The 16,014-nt window shown below is 41.3% G+C and overlaps 1 protein-coding gene across 1 annotated transcript in view; it reads left to right on the top strand.

Annotated features, from left to right (window-relative positions):
* Positions 1–11,618, top strand: part of vps9d1 (VPS9 domain containing 1) — a 42,827-nt gene extending 31,209 nt beyond the window's left edge. Inside the window, exons 15-17 of the mRNA XM_037767715.1 lie at positions 2,344–2,448; positions 6,976–7,092; positions 10,228–11,618. Coding sequence (XP_037623643.1) covers positions 2,344–2,448; positions 6,976–7,087 — 217 coding nt within the window. The 3' untranslated portion in view covers positions 7,088–7,092; positions 10,228–11,618. The remainder of the gene's footprint in view (positions 1–2,343; positions 2,449–6,975; positions 7,093–10,227) is intronic.
* The last annotated feature ends 4,396 nt before the right edge of the window (positions 11,619–16,014 follow it).

The raw sequence follows: 16,014 nt of genomic DNA, 5'->3' as shown, positions 1-16,014 counted from the left end.
GAGTGAGAGAGACAGTCAGTGTGTTTTGTTAATTCTGTGGGTGGGACTTTGTGTAATTCAATGTGTTTATTGCACCGGTTTACCGTACACACAAATGGCATGGTGAAAATAAACACACTAAACTAAGGTGGAGGAAATTAAACAATAAAAGGAAACCCCTCAGTTAGATAATGCAACACGTTGGGCTAACTAACAACACCTAACTAGCTAACTACACATAACTAGCTAACTAACTAGAAAGACAAACTGACAGATAAACAGATTTATCAGTTTGCTGCTCAGACTCAAACGAGCATGAGAGTGCCTGCAGCTTGGAGGATGACCTTTGACCTGCAGCTTCTACTATAGTCAGATGTCATATTATCACGTTTGAAATATCATAGAAAAGCTAAAATACACTGGAGGGGGGGCTTTAAAGCTTGTAAAAGTCCTCTGTAGTGCAGCCCACAAACACCCAGTATCAGGGAACAAAACATACAGAAAATCCTGTTCCTTCCCCAAAGAGTTCTCTGATATCTGGTCCTTTTTCATAAACTCTTGACCTCATCCCTTTTTCTCTTTTATTGGATCCACTAATCATTTTCAAGAACGGCTGAGGCTATGTCTCCTGCTCCATATCTGTCTCTTTGTATTGGAGTATGTATGAAATGATCAGAGACGGCAGAGTAGAAGAGTTGACCGGGCACTGCTCTTCTCAAAGCTTTCTACCTTTTAGGATTTTTTGTTTGTTCTCTCAGTATGGTTAAAAATAGACGACTCGGTAACAACATCTAGTTCCAAGAAATGAAAACTGAATCACGCTGTGTGGATTTTGTTTCGTTACCTGGAAACATCAGTCAATATACACTGTGGCCAAACCCAGGAAGGAATGCGAGGCGATGCTTCGTTTCTTCTTGTTTATATTGTAGAGACCGAGAATGCAATCATGTCTGACATCTCCGGATCTCATCTGCAATCATCTTTGGTGAAAATCATTGCAGCTTGGCCAGAATTCAAAAGTATTTCAAAGGAACAGCTGTTTTTAAATGGCAAACTCTGGCCAGTAGCCACTGGCAGCTCTAACTCAATACAACTTTCAAAAGCTCATCGGCTCTTAACGAAGTGAACTTAAAATGTTGCCTCTAAACTTGATCCAGGCTCCTTGAAGAGGGTAAATTTGGACCGTGTACTCGCCTGCCTCCAATCTGCCAGTGAACATTTTTTCTCTCCTGATTGTGGCTCATATGTGACTGCTTTTTTTAGTACATCTAAGTACAGGTTTCTGTGTGGCACTGTGACCTACGGAAAGTGATTTTGTGCTACAGTGTTCTGCTGACAGACAAGCCCGTCACATTTGGGCAGGAATTAGTGTATTTTGTATTTACATTGCATATCCAGCTCTCCTTATTTTCTTGCCGCACCCTTTCACTTTAGTTTCTGATTTACAGTCTCACACACACACACAAAACACACTTTATTGTACTCGCTGCCCTCTTTTATTCATTCAACAGCATTTCCATTTTCATCAGTTCTTTGTCCTTGACCAACTGGGAGCTCATTTGTTCTCTTGTGCGCTTTTGTCCATATCCCTTTCTTTTCTCTCTTCTATTGTGCTGCTAAATTGGTCACCACTTTCCCCCTGTATCCTGTTAATTAAGATTCACCCCCCCCCCCTTGCCCATTTCTGCTGTTTTTTGACTTGTTTCATCCTCCACTGAATTGGAATGCATTGCAAACCCACAATGGAGCCTAATCTTCTCACTGAAATCAGTATTTACGTAGTACATTGTATCCTCGGAATGCAGGGACACCAGTTTTAGTGTTTTAGAGGATCAATGTCTGTGTTTACAGCGGTGAACTCAGAAGATTATAATTCAGGGTTGCGATTGTGTGTGTGTGAGGTCCGGCTCTCAGTGGTTACATGAGCCTGTCCACACCTTCCAGAATCCTGCAGGAGGAGAGTATCTAGTTGCATGCGGCCGGGTCAGTCGAGGGCCAGCAACCTGCCTTCTCACGCAAACTAGCAAGCAAGCAGTTGGCCCTGCGTGTGAGTCCTGATAAACAAATGGTCACTGTCTGCACACAGGGAGAATGCTATCAGGCTGTCATCATTTCCAAGACTGCAATTTGTCCTCCCAACAGATCTCAGGGAGAGAAAAAAAAAGCTTTATCATTTCCATCCCTGAACACGCATCCCATTAAGAGCTACATTTTATTTAGTTTCCGTCCAGTCCCCTTGGGAGCACAAGCCATCATACTCTGTAAATGTTACTCTCTATTTTTTCCCCTTTCTGATGTACTTATTTACATCTGTTTTCCTGTTCTACTTGATCTCACTGCCTCCTCCCTTCTTTCTTCTGACAGCGGTGCAGATGACCTGTTGCCCATCCTGTCCTACGTGGCTCTGCGGTCCCAGTGTCCTCAGCTGGTGTCTGAATGCGCTGCTTTGGAGGAGTTCATTCATGAAGGGTGAGTCGTCATGATGGAAAAAAGATGGTGAATGACGATCTTTGTTTGCACCAAATACACAGAAATTTGTCTCGAGTAGATTTGTCACAATTTTGAAGGAATGTGTACCCCCCCCCCCTATGTCGAAGAAGTTTACAAATGGCCTTGTACTGAGAGTGAACATGCGTAAAGTTAAACTAATAGAAGTCTCAGCCAGCTTGCAAAATACAAATTTAGGGGTGACCCCGAATAGTCGACTATTTGATGATTCGATCTGAGGAGCCTGATTTAACTGCCAATCTCACAGTTGAATCGTTGCAGTGGCGATGAAACAAAGGATCATTCCATTCTGGCTATATGGGGGGTGCTGGATGTCTGATTTTACATAGAATTGCGTAGTTTCTCCCAATAAATCATGATATATAGCCTATTTTGGTGTAAATAATCAGACTATTACTGTTAATACAAATTTGAGAATAACTCGTGCTTTCAGTCAACCACCTTATTGTGCTGCAGCAACATCTTGGTGAAAGCCTCAGAAAGGTTAACCCTCTGAGACCCACAATAGACCCGTTTTAGTCTTTTTTTTAGGGGGGTACAGGGGATCCTTCGGGGGGAGATAGCAGGTCAACAGTAAATGTCACATAGAAGTGGTGTACATCATCTGAAAGCTGGGAACCTGAAGATTAACTTCGAAATCCGGTATCTGTGGCTGTCGCAGGACTGTAATAATAAACCTGCTTGTCTGCCTGCAAACAATCTGCTCGTGCACTCATTGCGCATCACCGTAGTCTTCCACAAGCTGCTACCTTGACAGCTGTGGGTACTAACAATAGCCATGTTCGCTGTTCACGTTCATTATACTGTATGTTTATGTTCATAATGATAATTGTGGAGGAGCGGCATTGGAGGGAGGTCTGAAGTGACGGACTGTCAGTATTGCTGACTTGGCGACTTCCTCGCTAGATTTAGCGACTTTTGTAGCTAGTGCTCATTGGAAAAGTTGGCAACACTGAGCTCGGTTTTTCGGTCAGATCATTTTAAAAAATCTAGTATATTCTTGCTAGTTTATCAAAATCACTGCCCCCGTCTCTCTCTGTCTGTGGATTGGGGAGTTCTACTGTATATATACTGTATATATACAGTATATATACAGTATATGCTGTCAAGTAGGACAGTTGGGGAGGGTTGGTGGTCTTGAGTTGAGATACTACATACGGAGTATCGTTGCGTGTGAGTTCAGACCACACCCAAGAAGTCTACTCATGGCCATAAAAACAGTGGGTTGTAAAAGCCAGCTGGTTAGATTGGCAGTGACCAAGGAATGTCAGGACATTTGGGATTTGGTTTTTCGTCTCTATAAAAATACAAATAAAGTCCCACTTGATGTTTATGTAGTTCAGTGGGTTGGAAAGGTTCAAGTGAAGGGAGCGGAGGAACCAAAACCAACCACAAAGCTATGAGAGGGTGGATATGTTCTTATTCACCACAGGCTGTGAATGAGATAGCAAGAGTCTTTAAAATGAGAGGTTGAGTCGCCTGGCAGTCAATGGATTTGGGATTTTATCTCCAAGAATTATAATGTCATGACTACAGTTTGCACATAAACCAGTCAAGGTATAAAGCCTTTAACCCCCACAATAGACCCGTTTTAGTCTTTTTTTTTTAGGGGGGTACAGGGGGTCTTTAGGGGGAGATAGCAGGTCAACAGTAGATGTCACATAGAAGTGGTGTACATCATCTGAAAGCTGGGAACCTGAAGATTAATTTAAGATGCAGTGACATGCTGTGTGTCAAGTTCTTCTAGTCATAAATCAGAAATAAACATGAATGAATTAATACATTTTGAAAGTGTATAAGGGTTTAGAACATTATGATAGAAGTATATGATGGTCATCTTCATGCTCTATTATGTCTCATAAGTTGTTGCTGCAATTTTGGGTTGATACCATTTGTTACACAGATTTGGTGCTAAATGTAACCTTTTTTACCACTTGAGAATTGATTAAAATGATCAATAAAAACCAAAATACCACATTAAGACACCAAGACCTTGAGGAACACCATAGAAAAAGTCATGCTGCGATTTGGGATAAAAAAACTTTTGACATTTGGAGATTTCTGCAAGAATTGCATTTTTCGACGATTGGATGGCGAGCACTTCTGTTGTGTAAACTGCTCAGAAACCCCCTTATTGTCAATCTAGCTAGGAAAGCCATCCATCCTCTGAATGCTCTAGGTCTCTAGTTTGTGGCTGTAAAGTTTCATGAGGCTGTGATTATCCTAGAGGTCACCACAGGTCATTTTATACAGTGAGGTCAAATAAAAAAAAATGGTCTTACTACAATTAAATGTCTACTATGGGGACTAACATCATCACACATGAATACAGTTGGGCTCATTGGATCCACAAGAGTCTCAGCTTTACAGTGATACCCAATTTATTTACCATTTTAGAATAGGAGAAAATGACACATTTATACTGCATGAAAAAAACTGCATGTGATTATCACGGGTCTCAGGGTGTTAAAAAGTACATTAATTAAGTAAGCTAGGACAAAACATTTATTTTAAAAAACTTTATTTGATATGATACAAAATAAATGAACCTAGTGAGATTGAATGGAGTATAACGTTTTATTTTACTTTGATATTCTTTTTTATTCTTATCCTTTGAGTATTATGTCAAATTGAAAGCCCTTCAAATAAAAGCACCTTTTGCTTTTTCTGCTTCTCATTCCTACCATGCTTGGTCAACAAAACTTATGCCAGTAGTGAAATTCACTGTAGATCAACTGAGGTGGACCAGCCGTTGTCAGGCCCCTCAGTACAACATCAAACCACTGTTTATGTTGACACCTGATGTGATTTAGTTTGTCTGTTGATAAAATGTTTATTCATTTAAAGTGGCAGTAGGCAGTATGTTTTTGGCATCATTGTGCAAAAATTCCATAATAACCTTTCAGCATATTGTAATTCAAGTGTTCTGAGAGAAAACTAGACTTCTGCACCTCCTCATGGCTCTGTTTTCAGGCTTTAAAACATCTAGCCTGTGACGGGAGACTTTAACCAATCACAGGTCATTTCAGAGAGAGAGAGCGTTCCTATTGGCTGTGCTCCGGCTGGTGGGTGGTGCTTGGTATTTCCTCAACTGATCTCAACATGGCTGCCAGGTCACAAACTTTCTCATTTTACAGCTAAACAGTACACTACAAGATGTTTCTGAAAACATTTGAGGAGAGAAATAGGCATTACAGTAACAGAATATTGATTCATATTTGATCAGCGCTGCCTAGTTTGACCATTTGGTCGGAGTTCGCGAGTGATTGACAGTTGGCTCTCATACAGTAGACAGCAGCTGGACGGCAGACTCCAGATCAGCTCTGATTGGTTGTTTTCCTCCGGTCTGTGAAATCCTGCAGATGCCATTAGGAGCACCGGAGGACACCGGAGGACACCGGAGGACAGATTACCTGTCTCATACACTACTGTCGTTTTATACAAATAACTTTTTTTAATCAGATTTGCTCCATTTCTACCCTCTGCAGCTTTAATCATTAGTAGAGTTAGATAATTACTTACTTTTAGTCTGGCTTTAACCAACAGAAACAACATTTTAGTCTAGTATGTAAGTATCGTATACTTCAGTGAAATTTTACTCTAATTTTCGTTGTACTTTTTTTTCTTTTTCTTTTTAAGTTTTTGTCATGTTTTTTTAGGGGGGAAGAAATGTTGCCAACAAATATTTTTCGTCATAGTTTTTGTTGATGAAATGAAGATTGTATCAGCGACAATGCTTGATGGTTGCTTGTTTAGGTTTGTAGTAGCATTTTTATATATTAAACTTAGCACAAACATTCTGGTATTGTGCCAAGCTAACACCACATTAGCTGTTTTATTCACAATCTCCAGACCACAGTCAAAGGATAAGCATCTTCTTATCTCCTTTACTTTCTGAATCCCTCACTCTTTGTGTCCATCCGTGCCGTGCAGCATCCTGGCTGCAGTCGCTCTCGTGTCTCGCTCTCGTTAGTCAAGGGTCAGTCGGAGTTGACTTGCTCTCCAGCCCCCTTCTGTCTCTACTTTGCTGTCTCCTCCTTTATCACTTGTTCTTCTCACGTATCAACGCTCCATCCGACGCTCCCCTCTTTCCTCATGCTGCCCAACCTTTTAAGACATGTGTACCGACACTAAAAGTGGAGGAAACAAAAGGCAGATCTCTTCCGCTAACTAATGTGTTCAAGGTTTAGCAGAGATGTTTGTTCCTTTACTCACTATTGGAAAATGTTGATGTTGAAATTTCAGTAAAATGACTAAATTGGATCTCTATTCTGCGCTCGGATCTTTGGGATTTTTGTGGGCAGTCATGCCTTGTTTTGTTAAGTTCTGTTAAAATGAAAAGGGTTTTCAGTTTGTGTCCTTATTTGACTTCTTACATTTTTCTTTGACATCAAAAAAGTTCAAGTAAATGGAAGAACTCGCCACCATGTTTATTGCTTTAACTTAAAGTTGTCTTGTTATCAGCTAACATTCGCTTCTCTTTTTCAGCTATTTGATAGGAGAGGAAGGCTACTGTCTGACCTCCTTGCAGAGTGCCTTGGCCTATGTTGAGTCATTACACGGAGGAGAAGCTCCCCTTCCTGCAGGCAAACTCTTTTGAAAAAGGTAAAGGAAAGTCCAAACTTGACACTCTCTTTTGTGTAAAGTTAGCTGAAAGGGTATGAAAACCAAGAAAATATAGTATTAGGATGGAAAGAAAATCAGTGATGAAAACTTGCATATAAAAATATTATTAAAACAATAACAGTGATTTTCAAAAATGATGTGCCCATATAGAGTGAGGTCTATTTTCAGTTTGTCCGATCTGGTGTACGAGCTTTAACCGGTTTGATTTGATGCAAACAGGCTGAACCGGCATTTGTCATTATGGCACATTCTGACAAATTAAAAGAGTCTATGAGAGCCGGCTGTCAATCACTCGCGAACTCTGTTCAAAAGGTCAAACTAGGCAGCGCTGATCAAATATGAATCAATATTCTGTTACTGTAATGCCTATTTCTCTCCTCAAATGTTTTCAGAAACATCTTGTAGTGTACTGTTTAGCTGTAAAATGAGAAAGTTTGTGACCCGGCAGCCATGTTGAGATCAGCTCAGGAAATACCAAGCACCACCCACCAGCCGGAGCACAGCCAATAGGAACGCTCTCTCTCTGAAATATCCTGTGATTGGTCAAATTCTCCCGTCACGGGCTAGATTTTCTAAAGCCTGAAAACAGCCATGAGGAGGTGCAGAAGTGTAGTTTTCTCTCAGAACACTTGAATTACAATATGCTGAAAGGTTATTATGGAATTTTTGCCCAATGGTGCCAAAAATATACTGACTACTGCCACTTTAATGTCTTCAGACAGATTAATATGCTCTAGGTCAGCTATTCTCAACCACTGGGCCGGGGCCCACCGGCGGGCCTCAGAGCGTCACCTAGTGGGCCGCGGAGGTACTGCCAAATGGTTAGATTAACGTTTCAAAATCCGACAACCACTATTCTGTCTTTCAGAGGTTGTAGCGGGCTCAGTTTTAAAGCTAGATACTGAAGATACTGGTATCATATGAAACTACAAAAACTACATGAATCCATTGGTACCAACCACGTCATACTAGCTTGTTGGGAAGGAGGCTAAATAACGCTCCAACGTTATGCTAAAGTTTGGCGAGGAAAAACTGTCATGGCAATTATCAAAGGGGTCCCTTGACCTCTGACCTCAAGATACCTGAATGAAAATGGGTTCTGTGGGTACCAACGAGTCTCCCCTTTACAGACATATATGTCTCGGATGCAGTGACACAAAATGGAAAAAATTATGTTGGAGACAACCCTGCACCAGTAAAAGCTCCAAAGTGTGTGGTGAGGAAATATGAACCTGAATAGTTTGGATTCATAATGGCAGGCAGTGATGAGGTGAGGGTAAGCTGAATAATTATGCGGGTCATTACACATGACAGTGGCATAACACATATTTATAGCCCAGCTTGTCATTTATTTGGGGAGGTGGTCCTCTGAAATTTTTTAACAATCAGAAGTGGGCCTCAAGTAACAAAAGGTTGAGAACCCCTGCTCTAGATTCTAGAACACATGATCACCCATTCATGGAGGCAGTGTGCCCTGGTGTTATAACTTTGGACTTTGTGCTCCTCCACAAGCTGTTTTTACAAATTTGAGGGATAATTGGTGCATTTTTTTTCTGAGCTATTAATAGTTTTCATCTGTGGCTCCATCTCAGCCACCTCCCAAACTCCCCAGTGTTTTATTTTTTACAAATTACAATGTCGACGCAGCTGACATGGAGGTGACTAAATGAATACATATTTGGTTTAGACTGATGTGCTCTTTTTTAAAATGACTTGACACGATGACCTGTGGATGGAGTGAAGTAGACTGAGATTGATGCATTACGCTGAGGGATGAGTGTGTCGCTGAATGGCTTGTCTGGCGCCCAAGGTGATGTTTCTACACTGCTACTCGGCGGAACGCGGTGTGATGACATTCTATGTTATAACATGTGACATCCTCAACTGGCATTCCCCGAAACTCCTAGTGACACAATGATTCCACTACAGCCAAATATTTAACTTTGCAGATCGCTATGCTCCATAGAGCTGTTCCTCATCTGTCAGGTGGCTAGATGGAGACGTGGAAGCATTCTGAATATTTCATACTGGATGAACAGATATAGTTTTAAAGGTCTGGTTTAAACAAAATGTAGACAGCAAAATAGATCTGGACCACATTCATATCTAATAAGGCTGTTGATAACTAGCAGAGCTTCAGAAATCTTTGAAGTCATTCAGGGTAAAAAACAATCCTTAAGTTAAATTAATTAATGTTTGAACAGAATATATACAGACAGGTGATAAATTAAAGGAAAAAGCTGAATGAATAATTGGAGAAATGTAACTGATGCAGATGAATCCTTAAAGCTGCAGTGGGTAGAAATGAAGCAAATATGATTTAAAAAAAATTATTTGTATAAAACGGTCGCTATATCCTGACAGTAGTGCATGAGACAGGTAATCTGGGAAAAAAATGTGCCTCTGTGTCCTCCGGTGCTCCTAACGGCATCTGCAAGATTTCACAGACCGGAGGAAAACAACCAATCAAAGCTGATCTGGAGTCTGCCGTCCAGCTGCCGTCTATGAATCACTCGCAAACTCCGACCAAACGGTCAAACTAGGCAGCGCTGATCAAATATTAATCAATATTCTGTTACTGTAATGCCTATTTCTCTCCCCAGATGTTTTCAGAATCATCTTGTAGTGTACTGTTTAGCTGTAAAATGAGAAAGTTTGTGACTCGGCAACCATGTTGAGATCAGTTGAGGAAACACCAAGCACCGCCCACCAGCCGGAGCACAGCCAATAAGAACGCTCTCTCTCTGAGTCTCCCGTCACGGGCTCAATTTTTTTAAAGCCTGAAACAGAGCCATGAGGAGGTGCTGAAGTCTAGTTTTCTCTCAGAACACTTGAATTACAATATGCTGAAAGGTTATTATGGTATTGTTGCCCAATGATGACAAAAACTTGTTGCCTACTGAAGCTTTAAGTCAAAGTGTTGAGAGACAGATATTATTGTTGGTTTTGGTCTTTTCATGAGATTAGAAAAGAGCAGAGGGAAAAAATATAGAATGATCGTGGCCTTCTCCTTTTTAATAAAAAGACAAAATCAGCACAACCTAACCATGAATACATGTTTTTTTTAAATGTATTGCCAGTGCAGGGAATAATATATTCCATTTTGTGTTGCAGGCTGCTGCAGTCACAAGAGACCCTCCTGATGGTTCATCCCCGCTGTGCTACAGAGAAACCACAGCTGAACCTGCAGCTCCCTGCGAGTTGAGCAGATGCATGTTAGAGACATACTCTATATTTATAGTTCCTTTTGCTCTGTTTCCAACCGAGGACTGAACCAGTGCCTGTGAGTTGTTACTAACTAAATCCGAAACTGGGCTTTGCTGGGACCTCTAAGCATGTGTTCTCAAACTGTAAAGCTTCGCTGCATTAACTAACACTGGATTGTTAAAGGGACTGTATGTGGTTGAGATTGGAGTTGTCTTAGGGAGCCTTTGGAAGTGAAGCCATTGATAATATGAATGCTTACAGAGGAAAACCTGCAATTTGGTTTACTAACGATGGAATATATTTGTAAACCATATTGTGGGTCCTAAGATTTTTTTCCGTGTGGAAAAAGTCAACCATGTGTGCTTTGACTGATATCTGTCTTCCTTAGTGTAGGGTCATAGTATTTCAGTGTTTGGTTTGAAATACACCTGGTACCCTGAAAGGTTCTGGTGGCGTTCTTCTAATTTTTTTATCCCGTTACCTGCAAATCATGTTGACTTGAGTGACCGTTCTTTAATGCGTGCTGTTTTGTTTTTTTACCCTTTGAGTCTTAAGTGTGCATATGTCCCTACCAGGCAGCCATTGGTTTCCATTCATTCTACCATGGTGTACAAATCAACTTGCAAATTCTGGAAACTTTTCTTCGAATTGGTCCCTATTTGTGTCCAAGTTGTGTTATGGTGGCATTGATGCAGTGAAACATCAAAATATATATTTAAAGTGTGCCCGTTGTGGTGCATTCTTGTGCATTCAGATAGCTTTAATCATGGTATCCTCCAGTAGATGATGTAATAAATGGGCAGCTAAAATATGCAAAATGATTGTTTGTTTTGTGTTTTGAAGACACACCTGAAGCAGACAGTGTCATGGACTGAAAAAATACAGTTTTATAAATTGTCATTTTATTTAGTTTGTTTGCTTGGATTTAATATTTAATAACTTATTTTTATTTTGCATGGGTCCAAAAGATTTGAAAAGATGTCCTGAGAACTGTTTTGGATTTACTACTTACTTTTTGTGACATTAACACCAAAAACAGATTCATGTCTATGTAATAAGTTGTTATGTAATTATCATAAAAATAACAGGTTGCTGTGATATTTTGCAAAGTGGATTAAAGCCACTATATACATGTAAATGATTTGTTGCACATTTTGCATTGCTTTTGAAAACTGAATATGAATGTGTTATATCATTATTGAACTGTTTTACTGTGAAAGGTTGAGAATGTAAGAATAAGAATGATGAATGTGTATGAGAGATGGGTCAGTAAAGAGAATAAAGAATATTTAAATCAATTCATGTGTGTTGTGGTCTGACTCGACGTCTGACTTCAGCCTGGGGCCTGTGAGTCCAACATAGTGATGCTGTCTCTGAGGTACATGTCTTACTAAACTGAACATTGATGATCCTGGATCACTGGTCTCACAGAGCTACGCCCTGATCTTCATACAAGGATAACCAAGTTAACAGGTCACTATATCCTGACAGTAGTGCATGAGACAGGTAATCTGAAAAAATCATGTGCCTCTGTGTCCTCCGGTGCTCCTAATGGCATCTGCAAGATTTCACAGCGCTGTTCAAATATGAATCAATATTCTGTTATTGTAATGCCTATTTCTATCCTCAGATGTTTTCACGCCCTGGACAGGTCTCAAGACTATCACAGGGCTGACACATAGAGACAGACAACCATTCACACTCACATTCACACCTACGGGACATTTAGATTCAACAATGAACCTAACCTGCATGTCTTTGGACTGTGGGAGGAAACCGGAGAACCTGGAAAAAACCCACGCTAACACTGGGAGAACATGCAAACTCCACACAGAAGGGATTCAAACCTGCGATTCTATGTAATAAACCGGATAAATACATTTTAAGTGGTGTATTTGACCCAGGGATATGTCATCAAGAAAGTAACCTCCATGTGAAAACTAGTAGGAAACTGAAACTTTTTTTTTACATGATTTGTATCACTTATTTTATACATTTTTTTAATGTAATTGTTGATAAACATGCTCCTTTTAAGAAAGTTAGGGTAAAAGCTAGGTCCAGTCCATGGTTTACACCAGCTGATCTTTTTAATTTTCGAAACAGCCTGGGCTCGAGCTAGACGGTCCAAAAACCCTCCAACATGTACTGCTGCGCTGAGAAACAAAGTAAGTCTGAATATACCTACTCTCATGATCAAAGTGAAATTTGGAAGGTTGTTAAATCAATATTAGCTCCTTTCGAACTCATGTCAATGACAAAACTGGTCTAATGACAGACCCGAAAGACATTTGCAGTCATGTGTTGCCTCTGAGCATCTTTCTGAGAACAGTGAGTTGAATAACCACCAACCACAGACTGAACTACAGGGTAATACTTCTCCACAAAGCTTCAGTATGTCCTCTTTTAGTCTTAGGGAAGTTACCCATGCTCTTCTTACTACTGATACTAGAAATCTGATCATTTGGATGCTGTTTTACCTAAACATCTCAGTGCCACTGATGGCAGAATGCATCTCATATCTTCAACTTGGCCATCTCCTCTGGAATAATCCAAACAACATGGAAAACTGTTTATTACCTTTACATAAAAGTGGAGACAATACCTATCTCCCTATCTCCAAATTGTGTTGCCTGGCTAAAATCTTGAAATCCTTGGTTAATAATCAGCTTTCTCTCTTTGTTTTCTGTACTCATCAGTCTAGATCTAGGCCTATATGCACAGCTAAAAACAAGTTTCCTTACAAATATTTGTAGTGAACAGCAACTTAAAGTCTCTTGAGGTCACCTGGACATGGCTCACAAAACAGAGGGTGTAACTAGGGGACAAAGTTCTTCTGCAGATTGAAATGGAAGCAGATGTCATCCAGGAGTACTGCCAGATCAAGAGGGTCAACTACTTCCCACCCTGACGCTCCACGGCTCGGCTCATCTCCAGATGGGGTTGTCTTATTATGACCACCTGCCTAATACTGAGTAGGTCCCCCTTTTGCCGCCAAAACAGCCATGACCCGTCGAGGCATGGACTCCACTAGACCTCTGAAGGTCTGCTGTGGTATCTGGCACCAAGTCGTCAGTAGCAGATCCTTTAAGTCCTGTAGGTTGCGAGGTGGGGCCTCCGTGGATCGGACTTGTTTGTCCAGCACATCCCACAGATACTCGATTGGATCGAGATCTGGAGAATTTGGAGGCTGAGTCAACACCTCCAACTCGTTGCCATCCACATGATGTAAAAGAAAACGTGATTCATCAGACCACCAGGCCACCTTCTTCCATTGCTTCGTGGTCCAGTTCTGATGCTCACATGCCCATTGTAGGCGCTGCGTAATAAAATGTCTCTTGTGAAAAAGGCGTATGGGTCTCTTTTCAATGGTAATAAAAATCTTCCTCACTGAGGTTTCATTACTTCTAATTGGTAACAAGGACAATAGCTTCAGATACCTTCAGTAGGAACGGACAGAAGATGACCATTATTACAGTGGCACTTCAGAGAGGCATCACGTGGGATGTCTGCTCTTTACTGAGAGAAAAGAATTGTGGAACTGGACACTGGTTTGATTTTCCACCAAATGTAAAGCGAGACAAATTCAATATCCTTAAAAAAAGAAAAGAAACGGACTCTTTACTAACAGGAACTGATGTGACATGTTTTTCTTTGTTTTTTTATTCGTCTGTCAGCTGCTAGGGTGTCTGTGTGGGGATGATGCCTGGGTGATGCAGGAGGCTGTGATGGGCACATGGCTGAATAGCAGCAGAAGCCTGTGAACTTGAAGAAAAAACAACATGCCACTCTGAATCAATCAGAACAGCACCAGGAGCAACAGTCTCTGGCTCCTTCTCTCCATGAATGTTCTTTTTCTGTCTCACTGAGTGTTCTTTTTGTCCCTTTCCAGTTCACTTACCTTGTCACCCGCGTACCAACTGAAATGCAGTTTCAGAGTTCCTTGGGTCCATTCCAGGTCAGCGGGGTCGTCGCCTCCTGCTTCAGGTTTACACAACTAGCATACAGTGAACAGTTTCAATTATATTAGCTGTATATTTAGTAGTAACAACTAGCTTAAACACCTTTTCACATTTTCTCTTTTTTTATTATTTTGCAGGACGCTTCTGGCCATCAGCAAAGATTCTTTGGGGCCCCACGTGGCTATCTAAACACCAACCAATAACAGCGTGCAGGGTGTGCAGCCCGTTCAGGACATCAAATACCGCCACTTTGTCACGCACCTCGATGTAGGATCCCGAGGCACAAGGCCCCCTTTAGCTCTATCAGATACAAAGCGGCCGTATTTGATGGATGAGAACAGGGTTGCTGTATGTTGATGAAGCCTGCCCTTCGGCTGCATTCATTCAAAGTCCGGTAACGCGGCACCTTCCCACAGGGGTGAGCGGAGGTGTATGGAGGTGTGCGTGTGTTTATTTGTGCTTTAGAACGTTACAGTCCAAAAATAATGTTTTAATCAGAAAATGAAGCTTTATTTCTCTGATTTACTGCTTTGTTCTCACTAACGCCGCTCCCTCTCTTCAGTCACTCTATAGCTTGCTTGTCCACAACTGCTGTCTCTCTCTCTCTCTCTCTCTCTCTCTCTCTCTCTCTCTCTCTCTCTTGAACCTGTCGCTCGCACGCAATCCAGCCTGGTACATGTAGGCACAGCCGGCATGGCTCCGCAGCGAGAGAGATCAGCTTTCCCGGGAATTTATTTCTTCCGTGGACTACATTTACCATCAGCACTGATTGGACATCCACATAGAAGGTGGTGAATTTTCCCTTTAAGTCTGCAAAAGTTACATTGTTTATATTTAAAATGGCCTGGCTATGATTACAGCTTCTCTGCTTCTGTCCCTCCTGCTGCTTGTGCTTATTTATTAGGGCCTTTAACTTCCATGTTAAAACCCAACTTAGATCTTTATATAAGAGACACGAGTGGACTTACAGAAGTGGGAACACATTTTTTTTTTTAAACCTTTCTGTCCTGATAGAAATGCGAAACATGGCGAAAGGAATAAATGCTCCACTTTTGCTCCTCCAAACATGGCAGGTGCAGTAAAATGTTCTCTCACCCTGTTGTCACACCGTGTAATCCAATTTACAAGATCACATTTTGAACCAATTAGTTTAGAATTGAGTTACTCTGAATGCTGGCATACATCTGTGTTTATGTTGTGTTTTACTGCAGTGTCGGGGATTGTGGGACACACCCTGGTAGAGATAGCGTGACTTGAGAGTTCTGACTCGGCTTCCCTGACCTCAAAGCTGGCCGCTGATATGACAAAAGCCTCTGGAGTGTGTAAGCCTATATCAATCATTTCCAAAGCAACAAGCGTGCAGCCAGCTGTTATGAAATAGATACTATACATTTATGGGCTGATCGACTTTCTATCCCCTTTTTCCACAATGCTATAAACGCCTGCCCCGCCTCTCTAACTAAACCATCTGTCAATCAGCCTGTCTGACTGCGTCTTGTGGTGTGGCCTGGTGAGTCAATATGTGGTGTGTCGGTTTTCCAGAAACTGAAAGCTTCATCACAGCTTTGGTGAGGTCTCGCTGCTTTCTCACGAAAGGCAGAGCGCCATACTGCTTGTTTTTCCATCTAGTTTAAAATTTTAATCCGTCTCGTCTCAGCTACTCCAGCTTTTAATCAAAAGCAGAGGAGCTATTTGACACCCGCCTCTTGAACCGCTCTTCCTCCCTCGTTGCTAT

The sequence above is a fragment of the Sebastes umbrosus genome, chromosome 4, assembly GCF_015220745.1.
Source record: "Sebastes umbrosus isolate fSebUmb1 chromosome 4, fSebUmb1.pri, whole genome shotgun sequence".
Taxonomy (NCBI): Eukaryota; Metazoa; Chordata; class Actinopteri; order Perciformes; family Sebastidae; genus Sebastes; species Sebastes umbrosus.
Note: the sequence above shows the minus strand (reverse complement) of the source record. Positions and strands in the feature narration are given on the sequence as shown.